Here is a 26,236-nt window from a genome sequence, read left to right as displayed (position 1 = left end):
TTCTTGAATTTGTTTAGAATACACTTCTCTGAGGAAAAAGAGAAACATATGCGCTTCTGGTTACATAAAATCTGCTGAAAATGCGTGTTAAAATTTGCTTTACAAGAAGTTAGTCAAGTGCTACTCTAGTGAACTAAATGGAGAGGAAAACAGCTGTCAGTGGTTATTGGAATCGAAACCCCAAAACTATAACAGTGCTTTCTTTCAAACAGATTTATCGAAAAATGTCTTAGGATAAGACAAACTTCATTTTTGTACGTTACTTCCATGGATGACATTTTAGGAATGCATGTCATTTTATATTTGATTTCGATTATATAAAATATGGATAATAGTAGCAAAGGCTTATATACCATTTTCTCCCATTTTGAGCTCAAGAATGTTATCACTGTTATCCATGGTATTTGCCCGTTAACTGTAGGCAGTGCTGTACATATATCGTGCATAGTAGTCTCCACCGTAGGAAAAAATAAAGGAAGATCAATGCATAGATCAAATGCTCTACCTTTTCAAACATTGGGATTGCTACACTGTTCCACACCAAAGGTCCATTTACTCTGCTATTATTTCTCAGAAAGTGACCAGTGTTTGATGATTTAAAAAAAAAAAATCTCATAACAATTGCAGAATATCCTCTCTGTAGAGGAAGATTTTTCATCCATGCATTGCATCACTTAGTAGTTGGTTTATGTCCAGAAACATGAGCATTTATAACCCATATCATATTTTTATCTTATCTTGAGTAATTATAGCTACTCTTATAGTACTCATAAATGTCTAATGTCTTTTTTAAACCAACCATTTCGGACTCTATGATATCTTGTGGTAATAAATGCTACCGATTAATTACATAGTACATAAAAAACGGAATTCCCTCCTGTAGTTGAACTATGCTGATTTCAGTTTCATTGGGTCTCTCCTGATTATCGTATTATGTAAGAAGGTAAAGAAAATGCCCAGCTGAACATTTCTCTATTTTTAATTATTTGATATACCTCTCTCATATTCCCTCTTATTTCTGTCCTCTCAAAAAAAAATGCACGTGGTTTATTAGTTATTTTTTAAAAATATGTAAGTATTTCTGTACATCTAATTTTTTTTGTTCCCTATCTTTGGACAACTTAATTAAAAATGTATTGCAGTATGATAGGGGACAGGATACAGTGGTCAAACTGGCATGGATGCAATAGGATCTGGCTTAAATGTCAACTCAACCTTAAATGTAATTCCATTTTCTGTTTTAAAAATGGGTTCTGATACTGAAAAGATTCAGTTATTTCTTGCTTTCTGCCTTTCTTTCTGCATTCTCTGGTTTCAACCCAAGCATCCCAGAGGTTATTTTCTTATAGTATTTCTTCTAATGCTGAAACAAGGATTTATTGTAAATCTCATAAAATTTCTAATCTCCTTTCAATCCTTTCAGGACTGAAAAATCTATGTAAACTTGTTGAGTTTCACCATGGCACTGCTACATAATGCAAGTGAGAAGAACAATGTAGGAGTTTTGGTGATGGCTAACAGCTAAATCAGCTATTACTACTAACACTAACACTGAATTGAAAGGAAAACAAAGAATTTGTGAAAACTCTGCGTGCGATATGGAGAAATTTCTTTTGAAAGGATCACAACCTTTCATGCCAAGGATGGAATGACAATAATCTTGGATTTTGGCCACTTCTCAGTTTTAGAAACAGTTTCAACATGAAAATGTCATAGCCTCATTTGAAAAGAGAGGACTGTTCAATATGCGTCAGTTGGGGACGATGGGACATACACATAGGACAATAGGAGGAAGTTCTAATTTCATCTGTAGGTGCAAACAATATGGGATTGTTGAGGTCTATCTCAGATTTTCAAGAAAAAGCACATCTGCATTTCAAATCATTTCGACTAACGAGGAAGCAACCATCAGGCATATAGCTGACAAGATTTACAACTGTTATAAATCATATTATACTGCAATTCTTCCTTCCAAGAAGTTAACATGGAACAGAATGCAAACAGTTTACAGTATTTACGATGAAATAAAAGGTGAGGTAGATGAAGAGCCCAGGAACTTTTGGGCACTCTGTAGACGCCAAAAAATAATATTGCATTATATTTCTGTCAAAACAATGCAGTACATTGATAAAGTGCAAATTAGGGACATGTTTCTTCAATCTGATGTCAGAAGTGCTTATGCTCATCATCTTCATCATTGGGTGTTCCTAACGTTATTAAGACCAGAGATGGTCAACCTTTCAGCCCCATGGGCTGGATGAGCGGCACGGAACCAGTTTGCAGGCCAGATTCAGCTTTGGTCCATGGTTCAGATCCTGCCCGAGGCTGGTCCGTGGATCTGGCTCTGTGCCAGCCTAACCTGGCACACCAAGACTGATCATACGCTGGCCTTACTCCATATACCAGATCTAACAATGCACTCACATGATTTAGCGTGAGGGGTCACACTGTCCGGCACCGAGGGCTCCCCATGGGTCCTAAAATTTGGCAGCAGGGGAGAGGCAATTAACACTGCCACCACTTTCCTGCTACCAAATTTCTGGACACCTGGGAGCCCTGCAAGCCAGATCTATCTTACCAGCTAGAGGTTGAGCATCACTGGGCTATACCACCACTTGTCTATAATCCCTGTAGAGGGAGATGAACCTGCCTGGAGTAGGGAGCTAGACCAAATGGCATTCTGAGGTTCCCTCCAGTTGTACTTTTCTAAATATTGATCACTAGTGTCACTTGTTGAGCATTTTTATTCTAAGTTTTAAAGCATTTAACAGTGGAGAGTATCATTAACTGTGAGTTATGGGTAGCAAAGCTAAGTGATTAAGGATGTGTCCAGTGCTGTCAATAGTTCAAATGGACAAAGGGATCCCACGTTTTCCTGCATGATCCCCTACATCAGGAGATTCTGAAGTCAATGGAAAGAGGCTACACATATGTGGCACAGCAAAAAGGGGATGAGACGGCAGTCCCCCCACCCCTGATTCTACCCTTGAATATTATTATTACTTTTCAATGTCATGCAAATATGAAGGAATTACTGAAATATTTTGGAGGCTGAAAATATAAAATCAAGCGATATATGGTGCTTGAACCATGCAAGATTTTTGCAATAGTCTGGAAGTGGTCCACTTAGAGACCATGGTCCTCATTCAGAAAAATCCTTGGGCAAACACTTAAGTTGAAGCACAGGCTACATGCTCAGTTGCTGACCCAAACAGCCATCACCACTTAGTTGCTGAGCATAAATGCTACCTCTAGGTTTTAGACTATTCCAAAAGATCTCACAAGAGAAGGATCTTTATTGGCCTTATTTTCTATTCCCTACTTGTGCAGTATTTAAGATAATACAGCCTATGTCTTTCCTGAAACTGAGAGATAGGATCACACCAATGTAGACATACTGGGCATGTCCACACATGCAATTAATGCAACTGAGTAAGCTAATCCTGACATCACCCATCTACATGTGCATTTAAGTGCAGTAATTTACTGTGCTGCCCAATACTACTTGTATCTGATGGGCTACCTGGCAGAGCTGTAAATTAGTCTACTGCACATTAATCCTGTGCATGTGTAGACGGTGATGCTTTACTGCACAGCAAACTAATTTGCTGTGCAGTAAAGTGCCTTGTGTAGATGTGCCTGCTGTAATTAGCTTTGATATAGCTGGCTTAGTACCCATAGCAGTAAAGTTGTGGCTTCAGAGCAAGTGCACTGCATAAAAGTGATGTAATACAGTTATCCAGTGTCCTAAATCCCTTGGAGTCATAAAAACATCTATGGATCAGTTCTTCAGCTGACATAAATCACAGTTCCACCGACTTCACCAAAGCTGTGCCAATTTGTATTGGTTGAGGATTTGCTTCAATCTTCCATCCATTCCTATTAAACTACCAGCAAATTGCAACCATGCCTGGATCAAAGCACAAACAAATTACTCCACAATTTAGGACAAATGAAGAAAAAGTTTATATTTCACTGAAACTGGAATGGGAATATGGATCTTAGTTTAAAAAAAACAAAACACCTTCTTGTGATCTGTACAGATCTGTATAGAGAAACAAAAATACTTGATTACTGGATGCTGCAGTCTGACATATCAGATGTCTTTTTCTTACTAAACAACAGCATTTTTGATAAACAGCTCCAATTTAATTGAAGACCTCATACAGGTTCATCTGTTGTTTGCAGGAAAAAAACCCTACATGCTAGCTCTTTAACAGACAATGGCTGAGCATTACACATTAAATTAAAAAGTCAGGGATATGTCTGATGCTAGGAAAAATGGTGATATATCCAACACAAGCACAAAAACATCAACTGCTCATTATTTACCACAATCTTCTGCTTGCTTGTTAATAGGGGGAAAAATCTGATGTGTGTACTGCTTCTTGACAGTCCTAAACTCTGTGGCAAAGCCACAATAGTAAATTGGTGATGTCGCACCCATGCTCATGGCAACAGACTGCTACATTAACAAACATACAATTATGAGTCCCTTCCAGAAATAGAACTTGGGCTGGGAGGGAGCAAAACTCTTCTTCGAATGTAAAGATCTCAAATAATTACACTGGGGATACAGAAAATGATCGGATGGGGAAAAGGTTGATTGTATAAATGTTTTGGTTTTTTTTCATATTTGCACAGTGTGAACATTCTTTGGTAAGGGCAACAACGATTTACAAAGAGGTGGAAAAAACTCAGCGTTTAAAAAAACCATTAAAGTTGTGATGCAGACCAATAAAGCTGAGAGCGTGGTTTCGTTCTGAATCCATTGCCTCTCCTTTTTAGGTTCGAACTCAGGAAGGCATTTATGTAGCTGTTTGACTCTAAGCATTTGAGTATTTCCATTTGTCTTCCTGGGGTTTTACCGTAGTATGGAATGCATTCCTCTTCGTGCAGCTAGACTCCACAGAGCTGCTGATGCAAGTCCTGGCAAGTCCAACCCACAGCTTCGGTTTTCCAGAGTAGATAGTTTCCCCATATCTACTATGCTGAGCTCTTCTGGATCAGAGCCTGACACAGTAAGCAAAAGTACTCGAGCCACACCTAAGCCCTATGTGTGGGTTGTTCATTGTTTAATAGAAGCTGCTCCAAGCCTTTCTGGATAGGCTGGGATAGACATCAAAATAATAAATAAATAAATAAATAAATAAATATTTGCCCATGCTTGTCTTGAAGCGGGTTTTTCATGTTGAACAGATCACAATTTGAGAGGAAGAGATACCAGCTGCAACCAGGCTTCTCTGAAAGCATTTTCCATTTTGTTTTGCTTCACAGTAAGCCAGTGCTTAATTCTCAACATTTTTCTGCCCCTTCCCCCAACACACGTCTTTATTTTTTTGGAAATGGAGTACTGCATCTTCTTGGAGCTGTGGGGTTAAATCCACTCAAGCTAGACAAGACCTAGAACCTATTTTTACTGCTTCCTGGGTGACTACTTGAACCATTAGGCTATTACACAAAGGGAAGCAACCACTCCCCCTGTTTTGTATTTTTGAATGAAAGCGACAATGGGGGCTGTGATTCATGCTGAAGGAATCAGAACTCATGGTAGAGGTGATATCTTTTATTAAACCAACTAGATTTTCGCATACAACATTCTTTAAATTTCTTTCTTTCTTTCTTTTTTATGCAAAAATCTAGTTGGTTTAATAAAAGATATCATCTAGCACAAGTTCTGATTCTTTTTGCCTCTAGACCAATAAGGCTACAACCTGGATACCATGATTCATACTGGACTCACTAGTGCTCATGTGAATTATATGTGCTCTAAGGACTTGGGTGGAGTTTAGGCACTGTGTCGGCTCCAGTCAGAGTCCCAACAGGACTTAGGTGCCTTGGTGTTTAAACTGGATTTTTCCAGGCATAAGGGTTAGGGGCAGACATTTGAAAAGCCTGAAACTGAATTGATTCAATCTTTGCAGGTTAGTCTAACCTGCCTAGTTTGAACCAGTTTGCAACTACACAGACATTCCCTCTGGACTGAGGAAATGCAGACGCATTCCTGCAGTGGCTCAGGCTAGAAGCTGGGAGGCGCTAGAGCAGCCATCCCTTCCCTTGCTCGGTGCTGAGCCGGGGTGGGGGGGGGCATGGCCAGGCCCTGGCAGGATGCTCTGAAAGGAGAGGTTTAATCCCCACCCCCCTCCTGCCTGTAGTCCCAGGCTTTTCTCTTATCACAGCTTAAGGTGGGGGAGGAGGGGTTGCCAGACCCAAGCCCTGGGCTAGCACTCTGAGGAAAAGGGTGTGTGTGCAGCACATGGATCTGTTAATGATACTGAGCTTTTCAATCTCCCTCTCCCTGTTTCTTCATACTGTCTGCAAACCTGACAGGCAAGGGAGCCAGTAGGGAGCTAATAACACAGTGTTTATAAGCCTGTTAACAAAACAAAAACCTCTCTCATTAGTTCAAGCTTTTAAACAGCTTTTTCCAATGAAGGGACTGAAGGGACATTACTAGCTGACCTGCTGATTAGCTCCAAAATGCCCTAAGTAGACCTTGTCCTGTCTGCCAGTCCCAGTAAAACTGGAGACACACACACACAGACACCTCTCAGCATTAGCTAGAATACCACATGCCTAGGGTTCATGGAGCTGGGGCGTTTGCTGTGGAAGATGGGGGGGTGGGAGGGGGGAATCCATGCTTGAGCAGTGTGTGGCCAGGGGTCGTGGTGGGGAGAAGTCAGGCAAACCCTGATGTGCCTGCAGTCTCTGCTAGAGCTCTGGATAGGAAGCAGAGGGCTGGAGCCAACCCTGTTCTCTGGAGCAGACAGCCCAGCCCAGGGCTGCAAAGTATCTGGGATGCTGGGGGACTCTGGTTTAACTTAAACCAGGAAGGGGTCTGGGACAGACATTGCATAAACTGGTTTGACCCGAATCAGTTAAGACTGATACTACACTCAACCAGGTTTATCTTAAACCAGTTTTAGCCATTTTGAAACTGGTTTATGTGCAATGAACTCCTGTTCTGTTACAGGTTTAAACTAAGCTGATTTATGTGTAATGTCTGTCCCTAACCATGAAGATATCTGAGTTGTAGGCACCTCAGATATTTCCAGTCCAAAACGGAGGCACTACTTGATTTTTGTTGCTGCAGAACGGCTATGTGTGATCACTCTTTGGACCTCAGGCAACCAAGGACTATAAAAGCCTCATTTAGGTGTCTTTAGAACCAACTTGGCTTTGGCCCTTTTCAGTCATTATCAAGGCACAAAGGTGGAAGGCAAAGTGAAAGCACTCAATTCTATTGGCTTTGCTAAATATCTTCTCCCAATCTTACATGAATCTAAGAAGGTACATGCTAATTTCCATCTTTTTCTCTGTGCTTCACAGTGCTTTTTAAAGGAGAGCTATTTTTGTAGAAGCATGCAAGAGAAAGAGGATCTTAAAAATAGTCCCAAAACTGTCCTTTGAATCTATATTTTCAAAAAATGAAATAAATGTCTCTTACATGTCTGTCCATGGAGTGCCTTTGTGGTGCATCATGACTGTAGCTGAGATGAAGCAGCGTTATGGGGTGTGGTGGGTGGAGTAGGAAAAATTTTCCTGCACCAGAGTTAAGACAGCTCTTTTCTTTCATGGAAAGTCATGACATTTTCTGTAGATACTGCCTTGGCTTTTCAAAAAGCTTTTTCCTTGCAGCAGCCACTGAAGCTGAATTCTGAACTTGTAGTCATGTCTCTTGGGTCTACAGGATATCTACCCAGGAATGTAGACTTGGAAGGGATATCATGGTCACCCAGCCCAGTACCCTGGTTTTTTGCTCCCATAATTAGGAAGATGTTCCAGATCCTCATTCCTCTGATAGTTAAAAACCTTCCTCTGATTTCCAACCTAAATATATTCATGGTCACTTTTGTGCTCTTTTGTCTTGTGCCAACATTGTACTCTAACTTAAATAGTCTAAACAAGCTGGGTCCTTTTAGTCTCCTCTCCAGTCCCTTGACTGGTCTGGCAGGCTTCCCTGAACCTGTTTTGGTTGGAATTCATCTTTCATGAGCATGGGTGACCAGGTTGGTACACTAGATCCCAGCTGCGGTCTCACCAGTGCTTTGTGCAAGAGAACTGATACTTTTATAACTCTCCTGGAAATGCCTTGACTGATCCATCCTGTGGCTGGCCTCACCTTTTTTTACTGCCTCATCACCCAAGTGACTCAATCATCCTGTGACCGACTCCGAAATCCAGCTTTCCCTTCCATCACTTCCATCTGATGAGCTCTCCCTAATTGCCCTGATTAGCCCCTGCATGCTTATCTTTGCACTCTGTGCTATTACATTTCATCCTACTTCTATCACTGTAGTTTTCAAGGTCATCCCCTTCTTCCTGCACAATATTCACTCCTCCACTGTACTGACAGTGCCTTCCAACTTTGAGTCATCAGCAAATTTCAGTAACGCCCTCCTATGATTTCACCACTAATGTAAATATTACATAGAATCGGCCCTAACAGTGACGTTATAGCAGTCCAGCTTAAAGGCTCTCCATTCAGGATAACCTGTCCCCGCCATAAACCAAATCCTCTTCACTTTACAAATCCTGTTCCTAACCTTGTCTCAGCTAACAATTTCCCACATCATAGTATCAAATAATTAACTGAAGTACAAATATACTAAATCTATATAGACAAGGGAAAATCAATGATTTTATGGGAGTAAGATATTAAGTTTGTCTGGAATGATGGCATAGTTCTGATAAATCCATGTAGCATTTTATCTTATTTTCTATTGACTTCTGTGCACTTCGCTATTTCTTTCTAAATTTGTTTGTAAGCCTTGACTACCCCTCAGGTCAGACTAAGTGGCCTGCAGGTGCTTACATCATTTTTCCTTCACTCGTTAAATATAAGCATTGTGTTTGCTGTTTTCCAGTCCTACATTATCGCCCATGTTTTGACAGATTTATTAAAAGTCCTTGCCAGCAGACTGATTTCACGTCGCTTTTTTCAGAATTTGAGATGGAGCAAACTTTGCTACAAATGCTTCAAGCTCTTTGAATTTTACTTCCATGCAGAGATTGCAATTTTTTTTCCATAAGCCATCCTTACTTTACTGCCATATTCTATTATCTTTATTGACCACCAAGACATTGTAGTTAATGAGTGCTTGGCCTTACATCTAGGCTCTCACTGAATATTAGCCCCACTTCTTTTCTTGTTCTCTTTTATTCATGCAACTGAAGCACATTTATATTGCTTCTGTTTATTTTCTTTGCAAAGTCTAAGTCAGTTTGACTTGTGGAAACAACCACTTTACCCCTTACGGTCTCTGACTGAGAAGATGCAGTTTTCTCTGATGATCCCTTTTCCCAGTCCTCCTAGGCTTGTTGCACATGAGTTACTTGTTGCTAGCTAGGCTTGTTGCTCAAATGACCATTCCTAAAAGGTTATTCGTCCACTTAGGTCTAGAGCCCTTTTTCTCCCCTCATCTGAGTTGCAAAATTGCAGATTTCTTTATGTTTGACTTAAAGGAACTCCACGTAGTCCCTGAGCTTTTTAATCAGTAGAGTAACTTAGGGTGGGGTCGAGCCAATGTAGTAGGGCCACCAGAACGGTGCCTCACCTCCCTGGATTTCATACCCTGACAGCCAAAGCAGTCCTACAGCATTGCTCTTGCAGCAGCAGCCGGGTTCCTGGACACCACATTGCTGCTCACCCAGATAATTTCCCTTTAAGTGTTGAGACCCGTCCCAATCCCCATGTGGGTGGGAGACAGCTCCCTGCAGCCAGCACAGCTCTTCCGGCTACGTGGGGATTGGGATGGGTCCCAATCTCCACGTGGCAGGGAGACAGCTGCCCCTGCAGCCGGCATAGCTCCCCCCTTAAATGGGGTTTAGCCAGCCCCTTGGGTCCCCTGCTGCTTGGGCTTACCAGTGATTGCTCCCAGTCAGCATCTACAAATGCATAGAGCACATTATCTAATACGCTGTTTATCTAGTACCTGATTGTGTTGGTACTAGCAAAGGGCACATTAGGCTAATTTAATGTGCAGTAAGTCTCGTGCACGTGCAGATGGTGACACTTTACTGGCCATACCTACACGAGTGACGGACCGCACAGTTGTTACTGCGTACTCATTTAGTACTTGACTACCATTAGTACCAGTGTTACTGTCATTTAGTACTGCATTACTGTGCAGTAGCATCCCCATACAGTTTTTTTTTCTGATGATACTGTGCAGTAGCAATGAGCTACTGCACAGTAGTGTCTCGTGTAGATGCAACCACTCTGCATTAGATTAGTCTGATGCTCAGTAAAGCATCTCATGTAGATGCATTCACTGACTATGCCACTACACATAATTTACTGTTCTTTCAGGAAAGCTTCAGCAACTCTGCCACACAAGGAGTTTATAAAAGGCAAGCAGGTATGTTGTGGGGAAACGAGAAATTAGAGATTGGCTTAGGGTCGGGAAATGGTTTCAGTAAAAGGAAACAGGTCCAGGGTGGAGAACCCATTGTTCCATCTGCAACTCATGCACTGACGTAGCATCACTTGCTTTCTAAATACTTCCCCAGAGTACAGCGAATGTCAGCTTTTGGGTTATTTTATATTTATCTGTTATTTATGTGTGTCAATTAATAATCCCCTAAACAGCTATGGACCAGGTGACCCAAAACAGTGAACTACTGTAACAATGTAGTTTACTTTCTATTACACACCTCTTAACACGAGGCAGAAGGATCAGATGGCGTAAAAACAGTTCAACCATGCATTAGTTCCTGTACAGCTTTTAAGATAAGTGGATGAAACACCTGTCATTTTAAAACAGGTGACCATATTCTTTCCCTTCAGCAATGTGGAAGTTATACAGGAATGGACAAAGAAAGAGGAACTAAACGATGCAAAACAGTGTCTGAGAGGCACGTACCTTTATAGATAGGGTGCTGACTTCAGGATGCAGGAGAGCTGGAATTAGTTTCTAGGTCAGTGGTCTCGGGAAAGTAGTACAGACCAAACTTATGATCCTATGATCTTACATTGTTCAAGCTAAATGTTTTCCCAAACATCACAGAATATTTTAATGGCAGAGACAAGCATAGCAACCAACAAGCCTGATTCCTAGTGTTTTGGGTATATCTGAGCCTTGCAAGACAATGCCAGGCAGAGATACCTGAGCTCCCCCTGTGCATGCTATTTACCCAACTAAAAGTCATATAGTGACACTTGCATGGTGTTTTACACAGGCCCTGCTTCTCAGTAGCCTAGATTTAGGGTTGTGCAAGCACAGTAATGCTGCTTCTGGTATGAGAGCTGGCACAATCAGAGACAGTTTGATTATCAATGAGCTAAGGAGGATAGTTGGAGAAGCGCTGAGGTCCCGGGGGGAAGGGGAGCCAGGTGTCCAAGGAGAGTGGTCGCTCCTTAAGGAGATGATCCTCCAAGCCCAAAGAGGATCAAAGGGAGCAGGAGAGCACACAAGCCTCCGTGGCTCACCAAAAGCATCCAGGAACGTCTCCTTGCTAAAAAGGAGGCCTACACCCAATGGAAAGAAGGGTTCATCACCAGGGAGGACTATTCTGTAGTTGCTCGGGGATGTAGGGGGGCAGCTAGGAAGAACAAGGCAGAGATGGAACTGGGACTAGCTTCCCAGATTAAGAACAATAAGAAGTCCGTTTTAAATACGTAGGGGGTAAAAAGAAGGTCCCGGGTAATGTGGGGCCTTTGCAGGACGACATGGGTAACTTGGTCATCACACCAGACGGCAAAGCTAACATGTTTAATGATTCCTTTGCCTCCGTCTTCCTAAGTAGGGACCAGAACAGCCACCTCCCTGCTGGGCCCCCCTTGGGCCCCGGGGGAGGCACACCTGGGCCACGGCTTAGCGAGGAACTAGTTAGGGAGCTTCTGGAGGGGTTGGATGTATTCAAGTCAGCCGGCCCGGATGATCTGCACCCTAGAGTTCTAAAGGAACTGGCCGAGGTCATTACAAGTCCCCTGGCACAGCTTTACGAGCACTCATGGTGCTCTGGTGAGGTACCGGAGGACTGGAAGAGGGCCAACGTGGTCCCCATCTTCAAAAAGGGCAGGAAGGAGGACCCAGGTAACTATAGGCCGGTTAGTCTCACCTCGATCCTAGGCAAGCTATTTGAGAAAATTATGCTGGCACACGTCCAGGAGGGGCCAGCAGGAGACTGCATGCTTAGGGGCAACCAACATCGGTTCATCAGTGGCAGGTCCTGTCGGACCAACCTGGTGGCCTTTTTTGATCAGATCACCAGATCGTTAGACACAGGGGTAGCAGTGGACATAGTCTTCCTGGACTTCGGGAGGGCTTTTGACACTGTCTCTCACCCCGTTCTCATTAAGAAACCGGGGGGCTGTGGTGTAGACACCCACACAGTCAAATGGGTCACCAACGGGCTGGAGGGCCGCACCCAGAGCGTGGTGGTGGATGGGTCCTTCTCAGCCTGGAAGGACGTGGGCAGTGGGGTCCCCCAGGGCTCGGTCCTCGGGCCCACACTGTTCAACATCTTTATCAGCAATTTGGATGAGGGGGTAAAAAGCACCCTGTTCAAATTTGCTGATGACGCTAAGATGTGGGGGGACGTGGGCACACTGGAAGGATGCATCAGGCTACAATCAGACCTAGACAGGTTACAAGGGTGGGCAGATGAGAATAGGATGGGTTTCAACACAGACAAGTGCAAGGTGATGCACCTGGGGAGGAACAACCGGCCCCATACCTACAGGTTAGGGAACTCCCCTCTTGTCAGCACGGAGGCGGAAAGGGATCTGGGGGTCATCACTGACTCCACGATGAACATGGGCCGGCAGTGTGGAGAGGCAGTAAGGAAGGCGAACCGCACCTTGGCATGCATCCACAGATGCATCTCGAGCAGGTCCAAGGAGGTGATCCTCCCCCTCCATGCGGCACTGGTCAGGCGGCAGCTGGAGTATTGCATCCAGGTCTGGGCGCCGCACTTCAAGAGGGATGTGGCCAGCATGGAGAGGGTCCAGAGGAGGCCACTCGCATGATCAGGGGACAACAGGGCAGGCCCTATGAAGACAGGCTGCGGGACCTGAACCTGTTCAGCCTCCACAAGAGAAGGCTGAGGGGGGATCTTGTGGCCTGTTACGAACTAGTCAGAGGGAACCAGCAGGCATTGGGGAAGTCACTGTTTTCCCGAGCACCGCCAGGAGTGACCAGGAATAACGGTCACAAGCTGGCAGAGGGTAGGTTTAGGTTAGATATCAGGAGGCGCTACTTCACGGTCAGGGCGGCTAGGATCTGGAACCAGCTTCCAAGAGAAGTGGTGCTGGCCCCTACCCTGGGGGTCTTTAAGAGGAGGTTAGATGAACATCTTGCTGGGGTCATCTGACCCCAGTACTCTTTCCTGCCATGGCAGGGGGTTGGACTAGATGATCTGCTCAGGTCCCTTCCGACCCTAGAAACTATGAAACTAACTCTGCCTAGCCCTGTCTTGCATTATACAGACATACCTTTAGTCTATCTGACCACATTTCCTTCTCTCTCAGCCAAAATTATTCCCCATGAAGACTACACAGAGCATGCCAAGTGCAGCCCTGCTTAACTTAGCATGGGAAGGATATTTTTAGAAATGGAAAAAATGTAAGAAGAGCAACAATATTACTCCATAGTTTTTCCAGGCAAAGATTAGGAAGAAAGATTAGATAAGCTTCATCTCTCTAGCTCAGAAAAAGGCAATTCAGTTCATTTCTATGTGGAAAGCAACAGGTACAAGTTCCTAAATACAGCTTTAAACATACATCTCCCCTTTGCTCTGATATGCTCACTGAAGGAAGGCTTGAGAGTACAAGATAAGTAAATGGGAGATGCCTAGGAACAATGAGGGTCCTAATTAGGGCCTAGCTTAAAAGGGGCTTGATTGATGATGGACCAACATCTGAATCATTCAGAAATCATCATTTAACAAAAGGCACTAAATTATGGAACAAACTGCTAAACTCAAAAATGGAAAATAGCATAGGTCAGTTAGTTCAAGGAGAAGCTGGACACATTTTTGGAAGAAAAAGGACCACAATGGTGCAATTCCTAGATCTGTGGGATAACACTAAGGAGATGGGTTGACTCATACTTCCTGGGTTTACAATAGGTCAACACTAATAAACTATACAGCCTTTTTCTGACCCTCAAAGTCTTGTTATTTTGCACAGATAACACCATTGTTTTCTTCATTCTCACAGAAGCACTTGAGAGGTAGAAGTTAAAAGGTTCAAACACCGGATGCTAAATACACAATTCTAGCTGTGATAAAGCAGTCAAGTCTACACTGGCCAAAACATATCTGTAGTTTTGTATTGATCAAAACTCTGAGCAACACACTCACAGTATGTGCACTACAATGGCCATTATATTTAGCATTTGGCAATGCATTGTGTTTCCACAAAAGGAATTGTGGTAATGCATCATTCTCAGTCAACATGTCCTAGGGTCTGGCAGTAGATTGGAGGGTTCTGGGTTTGATGGCTCTGTCTTGAATAGAGGAGGTGAAGGAAAGAAGGTTGGTACAATGAAGACCTACACCATGAGCACTTTGATGGGAAGCACCATTTTAAATTCAATTAAATTGACTGGCTGGATCAGGAGCTGCTAAAAGAGCAATGGGTTTTGCTAAATTTTCATGGGTCAGGAAGTTGGAGCAGGTGAAACATGGTTGAGGAGGAATTTGGAGGTGGTGCAGCAGCATTTGATATGAAACAGCAATCATTTTATTAGTTCTCCAGTAGTTAAAAAATAAATGATGTTGGAATGGTCAGCACTCCTAGCACTCCGTCCCATAACAGAGACTACAGCAAACCCCAATGCACTTCCTCGGGAACTGTAACCCTTGCAACCATTTCTTATTGGTTCCCTCACTGGTGCTCCTTATACTTGCTGTACGATGAACTCATTAGCACAATCTACACAGCAACACTGAAAGGATAACCCTCTGCTTCTCCAAGTGGGGTAGGCCTGCTAAATACAAATGCCTATGACTTAAAATGAGTGCAGCATTAGATTAAAGCTTGTTGAAAATAGGCATTTCTGTTCTGCAGGAAATCTGGACATTTCCCTTTTTTTGTGTTTTGAAGCGGAATGAAAATTCAAGATGTAGAGTTGTTCTTCATGAAATGGAAACCGTAAAGTTTTATGCTTGATTGAAAGGAAGTGTTGTTGACATTTCTGAAACATAGTGTCTATTTCTTGACCGCAATTTAAGCGTTTTGGTTGTGGTAGGTTTGACAATAACCTATCTCCCTCGGAGGTGCTGCTGCACCTCATGGGAGTGGTCATTCAAGAGTCTTTGGTCTCTTATCTCCCACACCGTTATAACCAGAGCAGAGACTTGGGTTTACCATGAGACACGTGGCCCAGGCAGGTACTCCTGGCCAGTAGCATGTGGGTAGTTCAGGGAGACCTAGCTTGGCACAGTAGTCTGAAATGAAAGACATTGGCATGGGTTCGGAAACCAAAACATTTTGATTTGGTGGATTTGACATGACAAGATACATTAAAAAAAAAATCAGCAAAACTAATGGGCCCCTACGGGAAGTTTTACTTTTGCTTAAGATTCATTTTCTGTAGAAAAAAAAATACTGAGCGAAAATTTTCAACCAGCTCTACTTGCTGGATATAACCCTATTCAGTAAAACAATTCTCCCTAGTCTTCAAATATCCATCTAGAACGATGTCAGTTATGTAAATAACAACCCTTTCCAATGCCCATAACAGCCACTCAATGGTACGTATTTCTTAATGGTGTGAGCAGTGAACTTGTTTCTCCTGCTATTTTTCAAATCCTAAAACAAGGATTATGTCATGACCATTCATCCATAACTGAAAAATGCATAATGCAATTGTCATTCATTTCTCGTAGACAAAAGTCTGAATGTACATTCCCCGTTTCTAACAACAGAGATAAATTCATGCTTCTTATAAAGAGAAGATAGCTAGTGATGGACTTTATTGGCACTATACCATTCAGGGTGGGGTGGACACTAAGGTGCACGGTTAGCAGTGCAGAGGTTGTAAATTCAAGGCCATGACAGACTCTAGCAAATTCTGCTAAATACCTTGTCACAAGGACACAGCAAAGGAAAAGATGCAAGGCAGAAAAGCAGTAGTGTTTCCAGAAATGGTCTGGTGGGGGGAAGGTCACAGATTTGGGTCATAAAGAAACTGCTCTCTGTCACTGTCTGCCAGATGTCTAAGGGTATTTAGGTGCTTGAAAGTACAGATACAAGCCTGGGGAGATTTTCAAAAGTATGCAGGCACCTATTAGTGATAAGTCAACTTGTAATCTTTTTATTAATTTAATGGGAGAGAGAACATCCCAGCTTCCATCATTAAGAAACTTGTGCTGTTTTTAGTGTCTGGTGCAGACATTCAAATCCAGGAGAATTAGGAGCCTCGGCACTTTGGAAAACCCCACTATGTGCTGATCTGCAGTGTTAGGCACCTAAAGACCTTTAAAAACCTAGTCATGTTGAACCTAAACAAAGTCACCAAACCTCCTTGTGCTGCGGGTCTAAAACCAGTAATATAAGATTAATGCCACTTACACTTTACAGAATAAGAGCGATGATGTTAGACTTCTAAATTAAATTAAACCACAAAATGTCAACATTCATGTAAAGTAAATTTGAAAATAATAATACGTTGTGAATCCTTAAAAGAAAGTCTGTGGTTTAGCAACTACATTTACATCTAAAATTGAGTTCCAAACTGGTATTTCTTTCAACAGTGTCTAGGCTTGAAAGAAAAAGTAGAACAGTGGCAGCATACTAAGATAATCTAAAGTCGTAGTCTTTTTCAATCAAAGCAGTTTTCTTCATGACAGTCATTACTGAGAGATGGAAATACAATAGACGATGGATTTTTCTGACACTTCTCTTTCACTAGAATATGATTCTGAAAAGCATTTAGAGAGTGTAATTTGGTCTCGTTATATGGATTTTTTTTACTGATTAATCCTCCGGCTGATAGCGTAGAAATACAGTTTAAAAGGACAAAAGAGAACTCTGTTAAGTGCAAATAAGTACAACTGCACTGTAATGAAATTCATAATGATGTTAGCTTAATGAACACCTGTCAGCTAGACTCATCATGGGCATTACAACAAGGAATGAATTCACTTAGTGGTCACTGCCTCTTCTGTGACATCTAACCCCATAATGCTCATGTCACCACTCAAAATGAAACCTAAGTAAAACTTCTCTTAAGTTCTTCCAGTCTGTAGGAGAACAAAAACGTTCTGTACAGCCATCGAGATAAAGAAGACGTTAAATATCCCATCTAGCCTGTTTTTTTGGTTGCAATTTAGTGGTGAATATACACTAGCGTAGACTATATGCCAATTAACAAAGCTCATTTCACCTGTTGGCTGGTGGGTTGCATGTAGCCCTAACCGTGGTGACTCTTGAACTGGTGGCAATTCTTTCTGCTATCAACTGGGAGTTCGCAGACTGGAAACAACAGAAGAGGAGAAAGAGCTGGGAGTGTAAGTGATAATGGCATGTGTGATGCAATGAAGTGATGCAGCAATGAAAAAGGCAAATGCTACCATAGGATGCATCAGGTAAATTCCTTCCGGTAGAGACATGAAACTATTAATGTACAAGACACCGGAGATGCCTCATCTGGAATACCACGTGCAGTGCTGTCACCTATATCTATGAAGGATGAATTCAAACTGGGACAGGTGCAGAGAAGCACTACAAGGATAATCAGGGCCACGGGGAGCCTGTCTTATGAGTGGAGACCAAAAAAGCATGGATTTCTCAGCTGACACAAAAAGTACGGAAAATGAATGTGACTGAGGTATGTAAATACAACATGGGGAGAAGTCCCAGGAAGAGAAAACTGCTATTTAAATGAAAGGGCCATGCTGGTACAAGCCTGGAGACCAGGATAAAGTTTTTAACTATCCAACTAGTGAAGTCCTACCACAGCCTTCCAATAGCAGTAATGAAAGGCAAATAACTTAATTACTTTGAAGGCAAGGCTTGATACATTTATGGGAAGGATTATAGCATGCCACTGCCTGTGACAACAGGGGCCTGGACTTGAGGACATAGTACTTACACTCTATGCTTTATGTTCCTAACTCTTTGCACAGCTGAAGCTCATATCCTTGAGCTCTGGATATGACCAAGGTGGATGGATCTGATACCAGTAGTATTTCGTAGACTTAGTAGAGCATATAGCAGATGGTAAATATTGCACTATCATTATTTTGTCAGCTAAGGAGTTTCTGTGCCCTCTTGTAAATTCTGAAGGACAACTGTTTCCTCCCTAGTTTGCAACCTTTATACGGCTTAGGCCCCTTTATTTTTATACAATAGAAATAAAAATACTCACAGATGAATAGATCTTGATAAAATAACCGACAGAGTGAGAAGAATGCATCCACACGGACCAGTTTCAAACTGAAAGAAAAGGTGTACTGTATTTACTTTGATGGTTTAATGCATGCGCTTTTTATCCCCCATATAGACTCACAAGTCCAACTAAAATCGCTAAGATTCACTATCATTTATGGTAGGCGTGAAATCGGTTCTTCATTTTTTCAGGGGACATGTCCAAATTTTTCCTGAAGTGATGTTTATATTAGTTTCTACTTGAATTTTATATGCTAAAAGACTATCAGCTGAACAATAAATGTCAAGATTAATTGTGTCTCCATGCAGAGTACCTGATGAATATACTTCTGAAGAAATATTGTCAGATCCTCATATTTTGTGATGTTATGTAGCATAAGCTGAAAAAAATTTTTAAAAAAAAGTAATTAAAATAGATAGCAACATGCTAGTATAAACCAAGACTGAATTAAAGCAACCACAAAACTTAAATATGTCTGGCAAGATCCTTGGCTGCTACAGACTGGATAAAATCCACTGAAATCCATTTTCCAGCTTTATTACTAAAATAATGGTTTAACTGTCATTGCAGCCACAGTATGTATATGTTCTAAGAGTCTTGTTTTAAAAATAATGTCAGTTTTCAGCATGTTAAATGTACTGTAGGATGCTCGAGTATTGCAAGCAATGTAGGAATACAGAAATTTTGGAAGACGGAAGAGACCCAAGTAGTTTGGTATCTGCAGGTACAGTCCATTCTAGTGGGTTGTCTTGAGAAGACAGAATACGTGCGCTATATAAAACACACTGCTGTCCAGTGCTTAATACAACAGCTAGTCCCATCCAATTTAAATGCTAGTGAGAATTCACAAGAACAGGGCTGCACTTTCATAGTGTCTGATTCTTCTTTATTAATGGATTATCTCTGGTAGCCCCCCCACCCCACACACACACTTTGAGGAGAACAACGATCTTGTGTCTAAACCATGGGACTCAGGGGCCGAAAATCTGGGTTATATTTTTGGATCTACCATGGGCTTTCTTTGTGATGACAAGAAAGCACCTCCGCCTCCCCATCAAATTCTTCTTTTCCTCTATTCACTCGGGTATCATTTGTATCACTTAATTTGTCATGCCCTGCATTAAGAAGCTTGTTTAAGTCTATTGCCACCATGCAGTTAGTCAGTTAAAGATATCACCCACAAAAACCCTTGCCTCTTGCACCTTTGTAAAGCAACTGAGAACTTCAGATGGAAAGAAACGCTCAGGTGACAAAGTATTTAATTTCTTAGGAATTACCATCATGAGCCATGTATCTGGAGAGGAAAAGCAAGGCATGCTGTATAAAGTACAAGGAGGAAAACCGAGGGCTTCTTTCTGTTGATAACAGCTGTAACAATGGGCCTCAAAGGTCCCATTCCCAGTTCTCCTCCGCTATCGGGACAGCTGCTGTTATTTGCAACCTTGGGACATGAATGGAAAGAGAATTTCAGGGGGTCCATATATTTTGGGTCAGGCTAAAAGCCAGTTATGTCCTGAAGTGCTGCTACTCTTTAGAAGCTCCTCTCACTTACATTAGGGTAAATCAAGGGCAGCTTCATGGAAGTCAGTGGAGCTACCACATTTTCTCACGTATAACCAGGGTGACCATAAGTCCCGGTTTGGCAGGGATAGTCCTGGATTCCATAGGCCAGTCCTGGCTGGTTGGTGAAAACTGAAAGAAAAGTCCTTGAATTCTTGCTTTACCTGTCCAGATACACGATTCTTTCGATCTCTACTGATTCTCCGGTGCCTGACTGTGCAGCAGCAGAACGGCCAGCGGGAAAACTGCAGCCTAGAAAAGCCTGTATTTTGGCCCTCCTCCCCATGCCAAATCAACAGTGCTGCTGCAGGCAGAGGAAGGCGGGCAGGACACAGGGCACAGCCCAGCGGAAAGGCAGAGCAACATGGTGCATCAGGCAGGCAGGCGGGCACTGCTGCTGCTGTGCAGGAGCAAGGTGGGTAGACTGAGACTGGAGCATGCCCCACCCTGTCTGCACTACCCAGCCCTTCCTGAGCAGCAGCTGGAGGCAGGAGGCGGGCTGGCCTGGGCTGGGCACTGCTCCAGTCCACCTGCCTCGGCACAGCACTGCAGCAGCAGCAGCCCCTGCCCACCCACCTGCCTGGCGCACCATGCTGCTCTGCCTTCACTTGAAACACTCTGCCCCAGATTTCCTTTAAAATATGGTCACCTTACATATAACGCACCGCAGAAAATAAACCTCACTTTGTTTTGGAAAGGCAGCATCAAGAAAAAAAAAAGATCTTACCTTGTAGGACCACTAAGTAACCGAGAAGTAGTAGCCAGGGAGCCAAGCTTGCTTCTCAGCCGGCTGCAGCCCCGTGTGCAAAGGGACTGACTCCACACACTAGCCCAAACCAATGTGCCGCATCTGGGGCTGCACGCGAGTCCCAACCCTGCAAGCTGGGTCCAGGGCCACGGGCCAGGTCCAGCTGCAAACTGATCCCACGTGCTGACCAGATCCAGCATGCGAGGTCTGCAGCTGTGTGCCAGCCTGGAGCTGAGCGCTGGGTCTGACATCGTGGACTGACCCTGCACGGTAGGTCCAAATTACTGGGTTTGACCCCATGTGCTGGGTCTGGGCCACCTGCCAAGTCTGCTATATGGGGCCGTGTTATTTAGCTGGAAAATTTGGTGGTGGAGGCAGTGACAACATAACATGCCCTGTCTCTCAGAGCTGCAGTAATTAACACCGGTCTCCCACCACCACATTTCTGGACCCATGGGGATCAGTATTTCTCATATGTAACACACACCCTAATTTCTACCAGCTGGTTTTGGGGAAAAGGGTGTGTGTTTTATGGAAGAGAATATGGTAAATTAGTATGGGAAACAGAAGAGAACCAGGTCCATTGTACTTTTTGTAAGTGAAGTTTTACGTGTGTGTGCGTGCATGTGTGCGTGTGCGTGTGTGTGCATGAGAGAGAGAGAAAATATACATATCGGAACATATGAAATGTATGTGTGCGGTTGCACCAAAACGTACCGTTTCTAAGATCCCATCTGCTTTGTATTTTCCTACTGGAGTAAACTGCTGCCTTCCTGAAGGCCTATAAAAGAGAGTTAAACAAAGCAACAGCTCCCTTAGAAGCACCAGCAATGCAACAAAGAGAAATCAATGTGCTGTAGCAAAGTGGAAAAAAGAACTGAAAAAAGTGGCTATTTTTTTTTTTAACTGAGCTTTCTCACACGGCAAGTTTATGTTACAAACAAAGTCAGCTTTCATCACCAAACAAGTAGGTTGCTCTGTAAGTGTTTTAACAGTCTTTATATTGTGTTTACAATTAATCAAATGCTACTGTACACAGAAAGAAGACAGACAGAGTCAAGACCTCACTGAAATTTTTTCGTTGGAACAGAACAGAAGGACAACGTGATAGCTTCAGTACAGCAACAGATATAGTGTCTACGTGGAGAAACCTGCCACGTAAAATCATGTTTAAAATATAATAAGGAAGTAGCTGCTTTAGAAAAGTTCCACTTCTCAATTAATATATAGAGGCACTCTTGTCACAGAGGCTGTGGCGACATGCTGAAGCCAGTGTAGTCAATGGGACTTGAGCCATTGAGTCCAGAGACAGCAGGATTTTACCCTGATTTTTACTGGATGTTAGGACAGGGAACTGCCACTAGCATGTGCCCATTAACAACAAGCCATTTTAGACTAGACAAAAGCATCCTGAATGTCATATACATGGGTAGAGATCTAGGCGTTTATATGGAACTGATTATTTCAGATACACATGGGCTAGGGACAGAAATGACATAGAAAACAGTACAAGTGATCGGCAAGGATCCAGGTTTCCTGTTTCTCGTGGAAAAATGGAGAAACCTGCAGACTCTACCCTTTGCCAGGGGAAACCACAGATTTCTCATTTTAACTGAGAAACCCATGGATTTTGCCATTTTGCAAAGAGCTCTCTGCAGGCCCGCAGAGTTCCCCTGCAGGGGGCTGGGGGGAGCGGGAGGAGGGCGGTCAGGCAAGGGGTGCCATGTGCATGTATGTGACTGGAGGGCAACTCCTGCAGGTAAGTTGCGGGTGGGGGAAGGGGATGGACACTGAGGCCCCATAGGAAGGAAGAGAGGGAGGGTGGGAGGGAAGGAGTTGGGCAGGGCTGGGCCTGGGGCTGCTGCCCAGCAGGGTGATGCATGGTGCTTGGGGCTGCAATGCATGACTGCAGGGCCCTGGAGGGAAGTGACATGGGGCCACGGATGATTCATCTGGGGGGTGAGGGAAGGGACCAGCTCCCCACTGCTGCACACGCTCCCAGGGTACAGGGGGTACACATGCCCCCCAAATCTGTGTACGCGGTGGGCTTGGGCTCCTACTATAGTGCCCATTCCCAGGGCCTCCACAGCCCAGCAGGTGCAACCGGGTGTTGCAGCCCACGGTGAGGCTGCTTGCTGCTCCGAGCTCCATGCTGCCTTGGGGATGCATACCCTGCACACTCAGCGGCACGGGGTTGTGCAACTTGATGCTCCTGCTGTTGCACAGCCACTAGCAGGGCCAGGGGGCTGCGGAGCACCAGGAAGACCGGGGTGGTTGGGGGGGAATGAGGGGCATGAGCAGGACCAGGGCGCTATGAGGGTGGGGAAGGGAGGTGAGGTGTCTTTCATTTTAATCGCAGATCTTGGAGTTTTTAATCAGAGAATTTGCTATTTTTTATCAGGGAAAATCAGGCTTCTGGTGATCAGAAACTAGTTCAAATCTGTAACACAACAGAGATTCAGTGCACGTAAACCACTTTCAAAAGGCTGAAACCGGGTTAAAATAAACCTGGATAGATGTAGTATCAGACTTAACTGATTTAGGTTAAATCTGTTTCTGAAACTTCTGTCTTGGATCCCCTCCAGGTTCAAGTTAACTCACGGTCCCAGTATACCAGGATGCTAGGCACCTCCCCACAAACCTCCGGTCGCAGGGTGAGCAGGCTAGCCTGGGCCTAAACTGTCTGCTTCAGCCAAGCAGGGAGGCATGCTCTAGTACTCCTCAGCTTCTGGCCTGGGCTACTGCAAACATATCGCTGCATTTCCAGAATCAAAAGTGAATGTATATTCACTTCCTTAATGATTCAATTGATGCAGCTTAGACTAACCTGCAAAGATTGAAACAATTCAGCCTCGGGCCTTCTGTCTCTCTGTAGTTAACCAGAGGGATTATATGCAGGGTTGCCAACTCTTTTTGAATCTATTACAGGAGGTTTCATCACATGACATAATGACATTAATGACTTTATGTCAGGAAGGCAAACGTACATTACTATTAGTTAACAACGCCATTAGATTACTGTATAAATCAAATTCAACATTTAATATTTATTTTAATGAATGCCCTATCATTTATCTCCTGAGTGACTCTTAGCAGTCTCCTAGAGATTTATATCTAATTCCTGGAGACTCCAGGGCAATCCTGGAGGATTGGCAACTGTAATTATATGCAATAACTGAAAATGTGTCTCACTTACAGTGCAATCACTGCTTTTTTGTTGTCCCCTGCTCGCCATAAAATATCTGCTATCGCCACAGTGAGGCATTTGGTCCTATGCACTTCTGAAGGCTGGAGACACCTGTAGTTTTGGGTAGATGAGAAACAAGCAAGCATTGAAAGAGGGTTTAGTGAGCCTGACTATAAAAAGGGGAACAGGTTTTGCTTCAGGGAGCACTGGAGCGCAATAGCATTGTCCAAAATGATGACAGTCAGTGATTATAGCAGCCTTTCATAACCCATTTTGTTTCAGTAGGATATGCACAGTGCTCTATAGGGATGTCTACATTGAAATCAATGTAGGGATGATGGCAGCACACACAGACATATTTCAATTAGCTTAAGCATCGACAACAGCGTGGTCCCTGGATCATGGTTTGCAGCACAAAGTCGTCATTTGAATGGCTTTTGGTAGGCCTGCGTATCCTGTGATGAAGCCTATTGCTTCCCAGCTACACTGCTCTTGGTATCTGACTGGGACAAATTTAAGCCAGTGTAAGTATGTCTACACATGTGAGGGAGGACTGTGACTCTGATAGCAGTATGGATATCTCTTAACGATGACATGCAGCTGTATTTCTGCGTGCCTGGTATTTTTCAAGAGAAGCCTCTATTTCACACGACTGACTTAGAAGGGAAGACTCAAACAAATTAACCTGCAGAACTTGGTGAAACAAGGATTGGGGTGGTGGAGGGGGGGGTCATAGTAGCAATTTTAAAACATCTGAAAAACACAAGTAATACAAGAGAGGATTTACCAAGTGTCATACAGATAGTTATAATAACGCATAAGGCAGCGAAATAAAAAAGGGACAATTTAGACCTGATGCTGGAAAATATTTCCAGACTCTAAGATCCACTGTAATAGGCTGTCGATTAATTGTCTAAAGGAATTAGCAAAATCTACATCTGCACATGTCTTTAAAACTTGATTGGACATTACCCAAGTGGGCCCATCTTGCAATGGCCGGCCAATGGACTCTAGCTGAATTAATACATATTTTTCATCTCTGTATGCTAAGATAGGACCGCTTTACATGCTGCATATACTTTAAAAGGGTTCAGTGTTTCATTTCAGTCTCAGTGTTGAATTTCCTAGCTGCTGTTGTGTTACAGACCAGCTGAAAAATCCATATCTACTGATTTACTTTATCTAAAATGTCATTTACCATAAACACAATACAGAACCTTGTTTAGCACCTTTCATCCAAGGATCACTAAACTTTTAACGAAAATGAATTTGTTAGAACCTGGGGCCACCAACTGAAATTAGTGATGGGTTTAAAACCAACAAGAGACCGTATTTTTTTACACAACACATAATACATTTATAGACTTCGTTGCCAGAGGAGGTGGTGGAGGCAGACAGCACAGCCAGGTTCAAAAAGGGACTGGATAAATCCATGGATGACAGATCTGTTAATAGATATTGAACAGAATGGTTGGAGATGTTTTCTCTGGCACCTCTAAACTAATAATGGTGGATGCTAGGGAGAATACTGAAAAGGAGGCTAGCAATATCTAGTTCAATGCTCTTCCTCTGTAGCAACCATGTACGTTACTGCTGTAGACAGAATTAAAGAACTAGGTGGACCATTGGTCTGAGCCAGTATGGCACTTCTTAAGTCTCCTGATACCCCATAAGGAAGGTCAGAAATATTTTATTTCAACATCAGAGATGAGTAAACTAAGGCATGAAGAGCTTATGTGACTAGGATCAAAGAATGAGAAAAGGCAGAACTGGGAATACAATCCAGTGGTTCTGCCCAAACATATGGGAAGTCCTTCTCTAATAACTTTAAGAGGACCACGCTTTGAACTTCAGATATTATCAGTCGCAGAATGTCACTAGCCTGAGAGATGAGGACAAAAAATGTTCCCAGCAGTGGAGTTAAAAGATTTAATCATTCAAAAGACAATACCAGAAACATCAAACATGAAAAATTAAATAAACTTTTAAGTTCAACATCAGCCTTGAGTATAAAGTTTAGTGAGAAAAAGTCTCACTCTGAATGGTATGGGACATCTGAGATAACAGATGAGGGCACTCAGATAATAATACTGTCTCCATAGCCTTCTCTTATCATCCCTTGTATTCTAATATAGATACTCAGGAATTTATGGGTGTTACCAAAACTACATTTTGAGGGGGAGGGATGTAAAGGTGCAATAAGAAAATACCCTATTTTCTCCACGTAGCCTGCATGAATGTTTCATACGAGCTGCTGATACCTTGAAAACGCAAGGAAAAGCTGCACCTCAACCCATTTCAGCCAGGAAGAAGTCTGTCCTTTCCAGATCCAGAAACAGTTTCTGCCCAAGGCAGACTCATCATAAGAAAAACATGACTCTCTCATGAATAAAACAACAT

At 43.1% G+C, this 26,236-nt stretch overlaps 1 protein-coding gene across 3 annotated transcripts in view; it reads right to left on the bottom strand.

Moving 5' to 3' along the window:
* The window catches only part of MINDY4 (MINDY lysine 48 deubiquitinase 4), a 95,261-nt gene that overhangs the window by 30,849 nt on the left and 38,176 nt on the right, over positions 1 to 26,236 (bottom strand). For all 3 annotated transcript variants that reach the window (XM_090047837.1, XM_090047836.1, XM_090047835.1), the window contains 4 exons: positions 23,846 to 23,947; positions 21,367 to 21,430; positions 18,655 to 18,720; positions 18,321 to 18,388 (listed from right to left, as the gene is read on the bottom strand). In XM_090047837.1, coding sequence (XP_089903963.1) covers positions 18,321 to 18,388; positions 18,655 to 18,720; positions 21,367 to 21,430; positions 23,846 to 23,947 — 300 coding nt within the window. The remainder of the gene's footprint in view (positions 1 to 18,320; positions 18,389 to 18,654; positions 18,721 to 21,366; positions 21,431 to 23,845; positions 23,948 to 26,236) is intronic.

Source organism: Crocodylus siamensis, chromosome 5 (assembly GCF_052110815.1).
Source record: "Crocodylus siamensis isolate JL-2025a chromosome 5, ASM5211081v1, whole genome shotgun sequence".
NCBI classification, from domain to species: Eukaryota; Metazoa; Chordata; order Crocodylia; family Crocodylidae; genus Crocodylus; species Crocodylus siamensis.
The sequence above is the reverse complement of the archived record's forward strand: the minus strand, read 5'-3'. Positions and strand labels throughout refer to the sequence as shown.